Raw genomic sequence first — 13471 nt, forward strand, 5'->3', positions numbered from 1 at the left:
TGGAAACACAGTCCGCTCCCTCTCTCTGTCTCTCAGGATTACTTCCTGTCAGCAGTGTGACAGCTGTGTACATCTGGCTGTGTCGGGCCTCTTACAGCTCCATCCACACGTCGTCCCGCCGGGGTCTGGGCCCCCGGACTCGCTGCCACTGCTCACCTCATTACCGAGCGAACCACACCTCCATCTGTCCGAGTAATATCTAAATCCTGCTGCAGATTAGCGGGGAGTCATGGGGGAGGAGGGCAGAGGGAGAGGAAGAAACTGGATCCTGGAGGAAGGGTTCATTAAGGATCTCTGGGGCTGTGCTGTGGCGGCTGCTGTGGCGGCTGTGGAGAGCGGTGGCATGTCGGGGGCTTGTGTCTACTACTGTACTCTGTGCATGTGTGTTGAGGGAGAGAGAAGCAGAGAGGGTGTAGTCATGGGATCATATAATCCCTCCATGATGATCTAAAATGTCACGAAAGCATTCGTTTTTATTGCCCAAAAACTACTCAAGAGTCCCCTTTCCTGTAGTGTGTAATATTTGTGTGCATGTAAATGGTCTGCAAAGGATAACATCCCTGTGTTTCCTCCAGAGGGAGTTTCTCTTCCACTCTACCTGAAACGCCTAACCCAACGCTAATAGTGACATCACTAGGTAACACTTGCATTTCTATTGGCTAGCGCTCCAACACATTGGTCGTGGGACTCCACTAAGTGGTTGACCATATGACAGATCCGGGCAGTTAACCAATCGGAGCAGACTGCTCTGGTTTCAGACAGAGGGTGAAAAGAGATGCTGCAGCACAGACAGTATGAGACAAATAAAGAGCTTTTTGAACATTAAAGCATGGAGACGTGTCCCAGGAGAGACACTACGTATGAATATGTTGTCTTCATTATGGTGAACATAATGTGTGAAACATCTCTCCCTTCCCTTCTTCACAACTGCTACTGCTGTGGACATCGCATGGTTTTTGGACTAGCAACGTTCTTATCATCCAGACAGATTTTAAAGTTATCAGCCAATTCAAGAACACACTGTAATGTCAAGTGAGGAATGTGTGTAGGCTACACAGAGAGGAGGCAGGAAGGAGATAGACAAAAGAGGCTGTGAGACTCGGATATTTATTAAACATGTATGACAATTATCTGTTACTGTCCTCACCAAAGACACACACATTATTACTACTTTATAAATCTTATCAGGACTTTAAAAAAATGATTTTGTTCCATCCCCCCCTCTAAAAGTCCTATGTTGACACTGACAGTGTTCGTGATCATCTTGTGCCGGCGTTGCAGATGTTCAGGATATTTGGTGCCATAGCGCCATCTGGTGTTGAAAATAGCATTTTTAAAAAACCTTATTTTTAGACATTTTTTAATAATATTATATGATTATTTAATTTGGTAGTGATTTCCAAATACCAACATTATTTAGGAATATCTACCGAATCAAAATCACATTTGAAAAAATTATAATTTCTACGTTTTTGTTTTAAAGTGCATATACTCTAATGGCATTTTAATATGCTTATACTATGTTAGTTAGAGTTGTTTTGTTCCTATGTTTGGCCTGTTTGATGTTTGCATTTCTTTTGTTGTCCAGGAACATTTACCACCACAGAATTATAATAAATAAATAAATAAAAGTTCAATTCCAAAGGTTTATTGTCATAGCCTGGTAATAAAGAATGCATTTTAATGTATTTCTGTTGTTAATTATAGTTATTTTTTGTTATGTTTGACCTTTCTTTACACTTCAATGCCTACACACGGAGATGTTCTTATGTTATCCAAGGACCTTTTCTTATAAAAAGACAAAACAAAAATAACGCCCAGCAGCGCCGAAAACCCAAACCTGTTATACTTCTTCTCCGTCTGTTTTGTCTTTTACACAGTTGTTGATGAAATGGTCCAAGATAGGCCGTGGGAAATAAAAATAAACAAATGAAATGTCTGGGCTAAGCCTACAAACGACAAAAGACTACATAACCCAGTAGCACTTGGGGTCTTGCAGTTGAAAGGTCGTGTCGCCTCAGTGAGGTAATAACAAACATGGCGGCGCTCGGTACAGCACGGTGCTTATTTCGGAGATACTCCTGGGTGAAAAATGTCCAAAAAAGCAAGCAAATGTTGGTCAAATGCACCGCCAGGACGCTTTGTAGTGGAACACAAGATAAAGGTATGTTTTAATGTAACTGAGACGATTGTATTTGCTTTATTTTCTTAACTAAAACACTGACCTTGTGGCGTGTTTCGTTAGCTTCGATATTTCCAGTGTCAAACTCGCTTAACGAATCAGACAGTTTAAGATAGCCTACTCTGTTTGGCAAAGGTTTAACGCGTAGAAGGTTTTTTAATGTATTTTCAAAGAAGTATTAATTCATATCTATGTATTCGGCAATACTTTAGTTGATGTAGTGTTAATAGCTTTGCAGTAAAGTCTGGTATGAATGGTTCATGTGCGAGCTGTCCATTGCGTTACCATGACATTACAACCGTTAACAACCGTTAATTTCAACGAAGGATGATTTAATTATTTCAAAGGCCTTATCGGCATATGCACAGTTGGTACAGTGTAGACATGGCAATGAACATTTTAAGTCCCAGGGTGCTCAAACAATGCAACACAAATATATATATGACAATAAAAAAAAACATTAAAATAGTGCCAGAAGAAACAGAGTAGAAATGAAATAGTGCAAGAGAATAATGCAGAAGAAGTCAACTATACATGTCAAATAAAAACAATAGGCTACATGTTGCAGAGAATAATGGAAGTGACCAAGTAAATGCAGGAGTCTACAGTATATACATGTCAATAGAATAAGATGAACAAGAACAGAATGTAAAATGAAATACTGCACAATGGAATAAATACTGCTTATTGTAGAATTAAATAAATGTGTGGGATGCAAACAGATCAATGCTATGTTGTAATGAAGGCACTGCACTGAGCTCAGCTGTTCTTCCTGCGGGATAAAACTGTCCCACAGTCTTGTAGTCTTTGTCCAGTATGGAAGGCAGGAACTGGAGAAATGAACCATGACAGTTGACTTTACATCACAATTGTTGTTGCAAAGTGTATTGAAATGAAAATGAAAATCTTCTGATTAACCATCCATATGGAAGAGGCCTATGGCTGAAGGAGCTGAACAGTGTGGACAGGGTGTACAGCCAACTATGTAAACCACACATGTCAAACTCAAGGCCCGGGGGCCAAATCAGGCCCGTGGTGGATTTAATTTCGGCCCGCAGGATAATTTCTAATTACTATTAGATCTGGCCCGCCGGTATATTGCACGCACACCTTCACTCCATCCTGAGGGTCTCCTCCGCTCAGAGCCGGACCCCAAACATTGATGACCTTGCTCCCAAGATGAGATGCCAAGTATCTGAGCTAGCATCACAGAGCAGCACACTGAGCTCAATGGATGCTTCCTTCTGCACTTTCTCTCACGACAGCAGGGCATGTTTGGTTTCTCTCTGAGGGAAATAGTTGTTTTGAAGCTGTTGTTGGCCTGTGGGAAAATGTGCATTAAGTTCATTTCAATATGTTTTGCAATAAACATTGAACCAGTCCGGTCCTCGACTAGTACCCATTTTTTAACCCATTTGAGTTTGACACCCCATATGTTGCATTAAGTGCTTGATTTGTGTAACTTTCTCCACAGCCCTCTCAGACAACACGAAGCCCCAGTTCACCGATGCAGCCGTGCAGGACCTCCTGACCAGGATCACAGGCCTGGACCTGGAGAAAGTCTTCCGGCCCATCAAACAGGAGCTGAAGCCGCCAACATATAAACTCATGACTGACGAGCAACTGGAGGAGGTGCCTTTTAAATAAACCATAATGTCCTCTGTCAAACATGTGCTTATGTATTTGTTTATTCCACACATGGCAGGTATTTTAAAACGAAACATGTACCCTTATACTGGCTTTTATTTTTCTATAGCACATGGTGCAATATTCTTTCAGTCACGGTTGTTTACAAATACTGAAACGTTTGTGTTTGTGTTTCCAGGCAGTGGAGTTGGCCGAAGAGCAGGCGAAGAAGATGCTGCAGATGCCCCCCGTCCTGCCGGAGAGGAAGCCCATCGACGACGTGCTGTCGGAGGACCAGATCCTGGAGGGCATGGACACCGCCAAATACGTCTTCACAGACATCAGTTTCAGCATCCCTCACAGGGTAGGTGACCACCATCAGTCAGGTTTGTCCCGGTGCATAATGGAGTACTCGTAAACACAGGAGACAACTGGTTGTGAAAAAGGAGCAAATACAGAATAAATATGATTGTGTTTTAATAGCACTATATACAAATGTTTACAAGTAATATAGCTATACGAATAGGTTGCTACAAAAATGTGACAAATAATCAGAAATATTTTATAATCCCAGGAGAAATGTTTTTTTTATACAGTTGTTCTATTTTAGAATGAATAAAATAGAAATTAAAAAAAATAATTATATATTAACACAAGTCCATAATTATAGATAAAATAAGATTTATAAACATAAGAAATTAAAGTAAAATGTCAAATAAAATTGAAATAATAAAGCATTTAGACTCAAAGTGCCGGATGAGATGAAATATGTTCAGTATGTTAGAATTTAAATTGGAGAAGCTGTGCAACTTTTAAAGATATATTTGTGTGTGACTGGAGATTAGATTAGGGATTTCCTGTAGTCACAGTTTCAGTGTGAACTGACAGTTCAGAGTGAACATGGAGCACCTGTTTAAAAAGCTGTGCGCAAATAACTTCAAAGAAATGTGTTGATTGAGATGCAATTACCAAACGAGTAAACATGAACCTTTTGTTAATTGGAATATCAATTGTTCACACAAATGCAGGTGCTATAAAAAAAAAGATAATGATACGAACATAACAAGACCATTACAGTGATAGCAAAGACATGATGAGACAGAAACAGAAAACCCCTAAGACCAGCCCCCCCCCCCCCCCCCCACCTGGAATATCTATTTTGATATCATTTCAAATCAGCCCGGCTGCTCTCTTAGCTTTGATCCCATGTGCCCACGGCTCACAAGTGGGTTTTTTGTTTCATGCACAATTGAGTTTCTCTTTTCTCACCTTTTTTTAATATAAAACAATTAAAATGTGATGAAATCCGAATGTGAATTGACTGTCATTGCTAAAATGTATCCCGATATTAACTCTCCATGCTCTGCCCCCCCCCAGGAGAGGTTTGTTGTTGTCCGGGAGCCCAACGGGGTCCTTAGGAAGGCCTCATGGGAGGAGAGAGACCGGCTCATTCAGGTCTACTTCCCCAAGGAGGGGCGCAAGCTCACAGCGCCGCTCATCTTCAAGGAGCAGAACCTCAAGGTGAGGATCGCAAAGTGTTATTTACCTTCACTGTTCTCATCACCACCAGCCTCCTCCAGTGCACTTAATGGTTTATTTGGCAGGGACAATGTAACGAACACTTAAAACATTAAAATGTGTCCAGCATAACGGTGCCAGATTTAGCTTTGAGCTCATTTCCATCCGCAGTCCCTCGCATAAAACAAAATACATGATGTGCAAAAGGGCAAGAGCAGCACACACGAGTATTTACCACATGGCAGTACGATATAGCAGCTGCGACATTCAAAGTGCAGGAGGAGATACCCCCGTGTTAAAGTGCATTGAGCGGTGATTACACGTCCACGCTGACACACAGACTAGGATTAAAGTAACAACAGTCGACGGAGAATCTGAGTTGGGCTGGAAATGTGTGATGCCGGCAAACTCCAAATGCTTTGCAGCAAGGATACACTCGTTGCATACAGCCTTTATGCCACTGGGTTGTTTTTTTATATTTAATACTTCATTAATGCAGGGTTCGTACGGGTGCTTGAAATCCTTGAAAATGCTTGAAATTTGACGTGGTGTTTTCAAGGTTGGGAAAGTGCTTGAATTTTGGGAATGGTGCTTGAAAATGTAAATGCTTTACTTTTAGAATACATTTCTGTCTGACTGAATAGTTCGGTTAAAAAAAGTTAGTAAAAAGTTATTTGGCTCAGCTGATTGTTGTATATCGGCTCAGCCAGGTTATATGGGAGGCCCAGTCTACGTACAGATCACTAATTTTGAAATATTAAACTTAGTTTTCTTTTCTTTAATTTTTCATCCTCGTGTAGAATGCTATCACGAAACACACATTTGGTTGTTTATAGCATAAAGAACATCTGATTTAATGTGAGGTAGGGAAATAATCATTTGAGTATGTGTATATTAATATGTAATTTACAACAGCTGTAAGATGCTGGAAAAGCTGGAAAATGCTTGAAAAGTGCTTGAATTTGACTTTGGAAAAGGTGTAAGAACCCCTGTTAAAGGTGGGGTAGGTCATTCATTTCAGAAACACTTGTTATATTCCATGGAATGCTCTTAACGTCCCGATAGCAATGAATACATTAAATGCTTTGACAATAAATACATAAAGAAAAGTCATCTGTGGAAGCCGTGGCGCTGTAAAAAGCACGACCAATCATCTGAGCCGGCTAAAGTAGCTGGATGGCCTACCTGCCTGTCAGCCTTCCATCTGGGCACACACTTACCTCGTGCCCTCATTGGTCATGTGCGGGTTCATGTGTGTTGGAGGAGGGGCTCTGTGAGGAAGTTTTTTCTGCTGCGTATTTTCAAATTCTAGCCCACACAAGCGCATTCTTACCTACCCACATTTAAGTAACATTTTGTGGCGCTATTACACATTTAATTTTCAGTCTTTTGTTGTCAGTGCATGTTTCAAAGAGGGAAAAGCACAGTTTAATAATAATAATAATAATATATTTAATTTATATAGCGCTTCTCATCTGCCAAGACAAATCTCGAAGTGCTTCACAACAAGGGATACTGATACACTTTGAGAGAATAAACAAATAATTGTAATAATAATAATAAGAAATCAAAATATAAAATAGAGTACAAAAATAAAAGTCGGAGATAGCGGAATAGTTTGTTCTAATAACATTAATACAGTCCTGGTCATTGGTAGTTAGTAGCAACACCTGCTTTACTTGGCAGTGACATGTCAAAAGGCCTACTGTGAAAAATGTCTACTTTTTTATTACAGGTGTCGGATCCAGTGTTCATTAATTACAATTATTAAAAAGTTCTATTCACAAACACCACCAAGTTTCTAAGTAGTACAACTAGATGATATAGCTTTCTCCTCACTTTGATAAGAACTAATACAGGTTTGTGAAACTCCCCAAAAACCTCATACTTACTGTGACACTGATGTGCACGCTCAATGATTAAGACGTAATCGGTCTCTCCTGGTGCCAGGCGAGGACTGTGAGAGGCTTTCATTTCCCCGTTCTCTGACCCGTTCGTCTCTCTCCCCCCCTCTCTCTCTCTCTCTCTCTCTCTCTCTCTCTCCATCAGATGGTGTTCTCTCAGGACCGCCACGAGGACGTGTTGGACTTGTGTCTCGTCCAATTTGAGCCCGACTCCTCAGACTTCATCAGGGTGAGAGGACATGTGCACGGTCAGCCCCGTGTTTTCTTTGGGGCACTTGATACAGAGTGTAAACTGGAACAAGAAGGGACTTGTAGTTTTACATTGGATGTGGAGAGCCATTGTGTTATCCACAACACACAGGGAAATAAGTAGGCCTGACCAACTTGGATCAAATATATGTTTGACTGATATTGCAATTGTATTCATTATATTTGAAGGAATGATCTTTGAGGGATTCGTCTGACACCAAATAAAATGTTGACTACAAATCTAAAATGCAATTTGTTGGCATTTTGACACATATTGTGCTTTTTAACAAATACTTGAATTTGGATATTGCATTAGTCCATATTAAAATGTAGGCTCATTTTAAGAAAACTAGCCAAGCAAAATTGGCTTACCTCATTGGCAGATTTCTTTGCTTTATACAATAACATTTGAATTGTGCTTCTTTTGAATGAGGCTGTTCTGAAGTGTGAATTCTTTCATTGTGGGTTTCCTTGTGAGTTTTTCCTTCCTGCAAGAGTCCCAGGACAGAAGGTGCCGTTAGCTGAACACGCTGTAGAGCGCCTGAGACTTAAGTGTAGTTTGTGACTTTAGCCGCTTTCACACCAAGCACTTAGTTCCCAGCACTTAGGCCCCAGCCACACGAGGACAAAAACGGTCGTTTGCGTTACTGTTTAGTGTCATATAGACCGTTCGGCCACACGGGGACGACCGAATACGGCACTAAACGACTGAGGAAACGATAACGGGTCCCAAGGTGGATAGAAAGGCATACGCAACGCTCTGGGGGGTCCAACGGCTCCGTGTGTGCGCCCTATCCGAACATTTTCAGATCACTGATAGTGATTGCGCAATAGCCCCGCCTCTCCCCACCTCTTCTGCTCACCTCCGCTTACCCCGCGCCATTGCTGAAGTGTTTCGCCACCAACAACAACAACAATGGCGGATCGCAGAGTTGCTATCGTGCTCCGGACGCTATTGACCATGCTACAGTTGTTTGTGCAACATCTACATCAGATCCTCCATCAGCAAAACACACACTTCAAGTCAGATCAGCACCCTTAGCTATTTTAATTACCTCTCAAACTCCCTAAACTAGTTATAAATATGTTTATTTTTACTGTCGGCCGGGTCACTCATTACTGGATCAGCTGCTGCATGAGACAGACACTGACGCTGTCCGAAGAGAAGGAGGAAAAAGAGAGGCTCCGTGTATTTTATTATTATATTATATAGAGTCGTTATTCATTTGTTTTAAAGCTCAATAAATAACAAAGAAGACCTTTGACCGGCACTTTTATCATTTTGTCCGGAAGATTTAAACTTTAATACACGTTGACTGGCGAAAAACTCTGCCCGGTTCCCTCGGCCCCCACCGCGGAGAATAAACAGAAGGGCAACCATGACAACCATGCTTCTTCGCTGCTTTTGTGGAGGAAGTTACAGCGCCACCTACAGGCTCGGCATATGTACTGCAGCTTCTCCAGCGGTTGGAGCTAAACGGAGCGGTCTCCTGTGGGCAGACACTATCCGGTGAATATTGCGTGTGGACGGAAGCTTGTTTGCGTTTGCGTTAATCCTATGCGTTTAACCGTTTTCGTCCTCGTGTGGCTGGGGCCTCAGTTCCCAGCACTTAGTTCCCCCATGAAACTAAAGTTCAGATCGCGTTCACACCGGAATAAGTTCCCTGGGGGAGGATTAGGCAAATGAAGCCGCTGACGTCACTTCTTCTTCTTCTGCTTTGGGTTTACTGGCAGGCCGCAAACAACTTCACGCCCAAAGTCCCCGGCCTCCTCATCACTCCACCGCTCCAATGTTTTTTTTTGTGTTGCCATAAGTTATTCTCTCTCCGTTGGTGCGCGGGGCTAATGCTAATAATGCTAATGCCAGCAAATGCAATGGCGGCTTCACAAAACTTTTCAGAGTTTTACGGCAAATCAGAAGTTGGAACTTTTTCTCCCCAGGATAGCACCTCCTCTAGCAGGGACTGAAAAGGGGGTAAAAGTTCTCTTTTTGGTGTGAAAGCAAAATCCCAGGAACCAAACGGGAAAAGCACTCCGGTGGGAACGCGCCTATAGGGCCTTATAAATAAGACGTTTGATTTGATATATTCCTCTTGTGTAGGTCCACTCTGCCACCTACGAGGACCTGGATAAGCACGGCAAATACGATCTGCTGCGTTCCACCCGGCACTTCGGGGGCCTGACCTGGTTCCTGCTGCACGCTCGCCGGGTGGACGCGCTCATCGTGCACATGCTGAAGAGAGAGCAGTGAGTTGGAATGTCTTAATTACAGATATCAGAGTTTCTGCAAAGAATGCTCCGGCTGGAATATGTTGGTACGAGGTAACTAAAAAAGGGTGGGCGATATCACCTCAAATGTTTTTGTGGTTTTATATCAAAGTATTACAAATTATTTCACAACATGATTCTACTAAATGGAAAATAAAAGAATGGGATACATGTGTTTTCTTTTGAGAAGTTTGCCCAATAATGCGGGTTATTTGGTAAATATAATGTGGTTCAAAAAAGATTTTGCTACATTATATTTATTCATGGTTTAAATCCTTTAATAAAATGTTTACTCAAGGCAAGGCCAACTTCGTAAGTAAGCATCCCAAGGGCTAACTTGCTCAAGTGGCAACATGCTGAATTATATTTGGGTTTTAAGACTCATTCCAGCAAGACTGAAGGAGATGAAAGCGGTTAACCGTCGTCACGCCAGCTTCTGTACATGCTGGCAAAGATCTGTAGCCTGTGTGTGTGTGTGTGTGTGTGTGTGTGTGTGTGTGTGTGTGTGTGTGTGTGTGTGTGTGTGTGTGTGTGTGTGTGTGTGTGTGTGTGTGTGTGTGTGTGTGTGTGTGTGTGTGTGTGTGTGTGTGTGTGTGTGTGTGTGTGTGTGTGTGTGTGTGTGTGTGTGTGTGTGTGTGTGTGTGTGTGTGTGTGTGTGTGTGTGTGTGTGTGTGTGTGTGTGTGTGTGTGTGTGTGTGTGTGTGTGTGTGTGTGTGTGTGTGTGTGTGTGTGTGTGTGTGTGTGTGTGTGTGTGTGTGTGTGTGTCCTTCCAGGCTCCAGGATGCCGTGAACCTGGTGTCTCTGTTCCACATGGTCCACCCTCACAGCGAGTCAGCGCAGGAAGCTTCCAGCCAGACGGCCGCCGGCGCCGAGCTGCTGAAGGTGAGAACAACGGAGCCTGGTTTAGTCAAAGTCAACTTTATTGTCAATCTTTCAGTTTGTGTGTACAGACGGAGAGATCGAAGTACTGTTTCCCACAATCCCCAATACAACAAAATATATATGTAAAAATATATAAAGGGTTTACGAATAGTTTGTAATTCATTTATTAATTAGGTTGTCAACACTTTATAAATCATTAATAAGCTTTTATAAGACATGAGAGAAACAGGGCGACTGTGACCGGTTGCTTGCCAAATAGTGAGCCCACATTTATCTGTTCTCTAAGCCTTATTAGAAACGGTAGTAACTCATTAATGTGTTGAACACTTTACAAAAGGCTCCCTTTTGGCAACTATACATTTTAGTAACTCGTAAATAAATGGTCATACGAGATGCCAAGAAACATCAAGATGGATGGGGGGGGGGAATCAACTCAGCGAACAACAGATACCAAGGATGCTGGCTGATGAAGGAGACGAAGTAAGCTAGGTAGCCCATATAAGGCTTAGCAGTACAGATAAATGCGGGCTCACTATTTGGCTAGATGACTAAGCCTTATATTGGCTACCTAGCTTACTTTGTCTTCTTCATCAGCCAGCATCCTTGGTATCTGTTGCTCACTGAGTGGATTCTCGCTAAGTAGCCAATATAAGGCTTAGTCATCTTGCCACATAGTGCGCCTGTGTTGATGTAGTCACTATCTTTGATAGACTGTCCATAGCAGCGTCACAAACCAAGTGTCTGGTGCTGGATTTGAGTGTTCACTTTAATATGTGCAGGTTACGTGTTGCCACTTGATCCAGAACTGACTCGGGTCACATAAGTCGTGTCCCTCAGGATCGTCTGAGTAAATCAGGAGTCAGTGCAGCTCCGAGAGGTCGGGTGAAGGCCGTCTCATCTTAGGTTTCCTCCGTGAGAGGGTTTGGGTTCGTCTCCGGCGTGGGAACTGCGGGGCCAACCCCCGGACACATCAGCTCGTATTAGCGCTCACGGCCCCTCTGCCTTGAAGCAGAGGGGAGGGGGGTGGGGGGGGACATTGGGAATGACAGCCATTTAATGTGAAGCGTTAGCAGCAGGAGACACGTCCGCTACAGTCGCTGTCACGGCACCGCCTCTCCTTTAGTCACGCTTGACCGTTCATTTTAGTCTGCCACTATATGAATTATCAATGTGATTTTAAAGGGGGGGGGGGAGGGTTTAACACTCAAGAATAGCTTTAAACTTTATTGCAGCCGATCCCAACCTTTTTCAACTCAGAGCCCACTTAAGAATCTAAAAAAAATGTGCAGCCCACATTTAACCATACCAGTTCTGATTAGTCGATTCAGAACATGTGACACGTTGTTAATCCAGTAGAACAGACCGCTGTCAAGGACTGTAATGACCGTTGCTAAGGACTGTAATGACCGTTGCTAAGGAGGATCAAGAAAGAGAAAGGAAATTAGGTTAAAATGAATCTTAATAATGAAAATGTTTCCACACATTCTTTGGCGGCGGCCCACTAGAGGGGGGGGGGAGCCGCTGCTTTATACAAAGTTAGTCGTTTATTCAGAGAGGAATTGCTGCAAAACTCTCTTCATCTTTTAATGAACAGACTCGTTGGCTAGACTTCTTACTGTTACACTTAAGGCACAAGCTCAAAGTAATTGGCCTGAGCTTTCTCTCCTCTCTCGCTGACCTCTGACCCTTGTGCTTGCAGATTTATGCCCAGAAGGAGTCTCAGAGGTCGGGCTACATCGAGCTGGCCCTGCAGGCTCATGAACAGATGGCTGCCAAGAGCGCCAGCGCCTGACTGGACCACGAGATGGATAGAAATATACAAATTCATCCTCATGACGAATGGTACCATGACCAGAGGGATACACTGAAACTTGCATCTCGTATGTCAAACAGGAGTATGTGATCCTTGACTGAAAGAATTAGCTTTGAAACTGATGAAGATGCAGTTAGTCATTTATACATGGAAATGTTTCTGTGATTGTCTTTGTGTGAAGTCAAAATGATGTAAATAAAGATCTTTGTACTAAGTAGTTCTATTATTCTCAGGTTCATATCAGTGTCTCTACTGGGACATGTCTCCATGCTTTAATGTTCTCATACTGCCTGTGCTGCAGCACCTCTTTTCACCCTCTGTCTGAAACCAGAGGCCAGTCTGCTCTGATTGGTCAGCTGGCTGGCTCTGTTGTGATTGGTCAACCGCTTAGAGATGTGTTGTAGCACTAGCCCAGTGTTTCTCAAACCGTTTCATACCAAGGACCACTTAACCAATACAAAAACACTCGCGGACCACCTAACTCCACAAATATCCCAAAACACATCGTTTATCTAGAACAGATTACAAATCGCCTGAAACTGGTACAAAGAAGTGGCAACATGTGTGATCAAGGTGTTGCGCTGGGCTATATGATGCAATCGAAAGTGAAACTTAAGCTCGCTCCATTGCGGAGATATTCGCGCGAGAGTGCGGAAAACTTAAATTAATTTATTTATTTCAAATGTGGCATTTTACCAATATACTCACAGACCACTAGAGGGCGCTCACGGACCACACTTTGAGAAGCACTGCACTAGCCAATAGAAGGAACAGGAAAGGGGAAACCCCAACAAGCATAATATTTCCCCTTAACCCTAATAAGTGGGTCTTTTTGGACCCGGTGAGGTGGTTTTCTTGAAGTATCTTTGTAGTAACATTTTTATCATTTCATATTCCATCTATTCCTCAAAAAACATGTTTTGGATATCATGCCATTTCAATTTTAAGAAATTGTAGTTTTTGTATTTCTACCCCAAGCTTCCATAAGTGGGTCAACAATGACCCGCATGCATTTCCTATGGGAACCTT

The 13471-nt window shown here is 42.6% G+C and overlaps 1 protein-coding gene across 1 annotated transcript; it reads left to right on the forward strand.

Annotated features, from left to right (window-relative positions):
- Positions 1-2016: 2016 nt before the first annotated feature.
- mrps22 (mitochondrial ribosomal protein S22) lies at positions 2017-12659 on the forward strand. Its single transcript, XM_034097467.1, has 8 exons — positions 2017-2164; positions 3657-3814; positions 4008-4172; positions 5186-5329; positions 7376-7459; positions 9581-9726; positions 10521-10629; positions 12329-12659. The coding sequence occupies exons 1-8, from the start codon at positions 2038-2040 to the stop codon at positions 12419-12421; spliced, it is 1026 nt and encodes a 341-aa protein (XP_033953358.1). The 5' UTR covers positions 2017-2037; the 3' UTR covers positions 12422-12659.
- Positions 12660-13471: the final 812 nt, after the last annotated feature.

This window comes from Pseudochaenichthys georgianus, chromosome 13 (assembly GCF_902827115.2).
Source record: "Pseudochaenichthys georgianus chromosome 13, fPseGeo1.2, whole genome shotgun sequence".
Taxonomy (NCBI): domain Eukaryota; kingdom Metazoa; phylum Chordata; class Actinopteri; order Perciformes; family Channichthyidae; genus Pseudochaenichthys; species Pseudochaenichthys georgianus.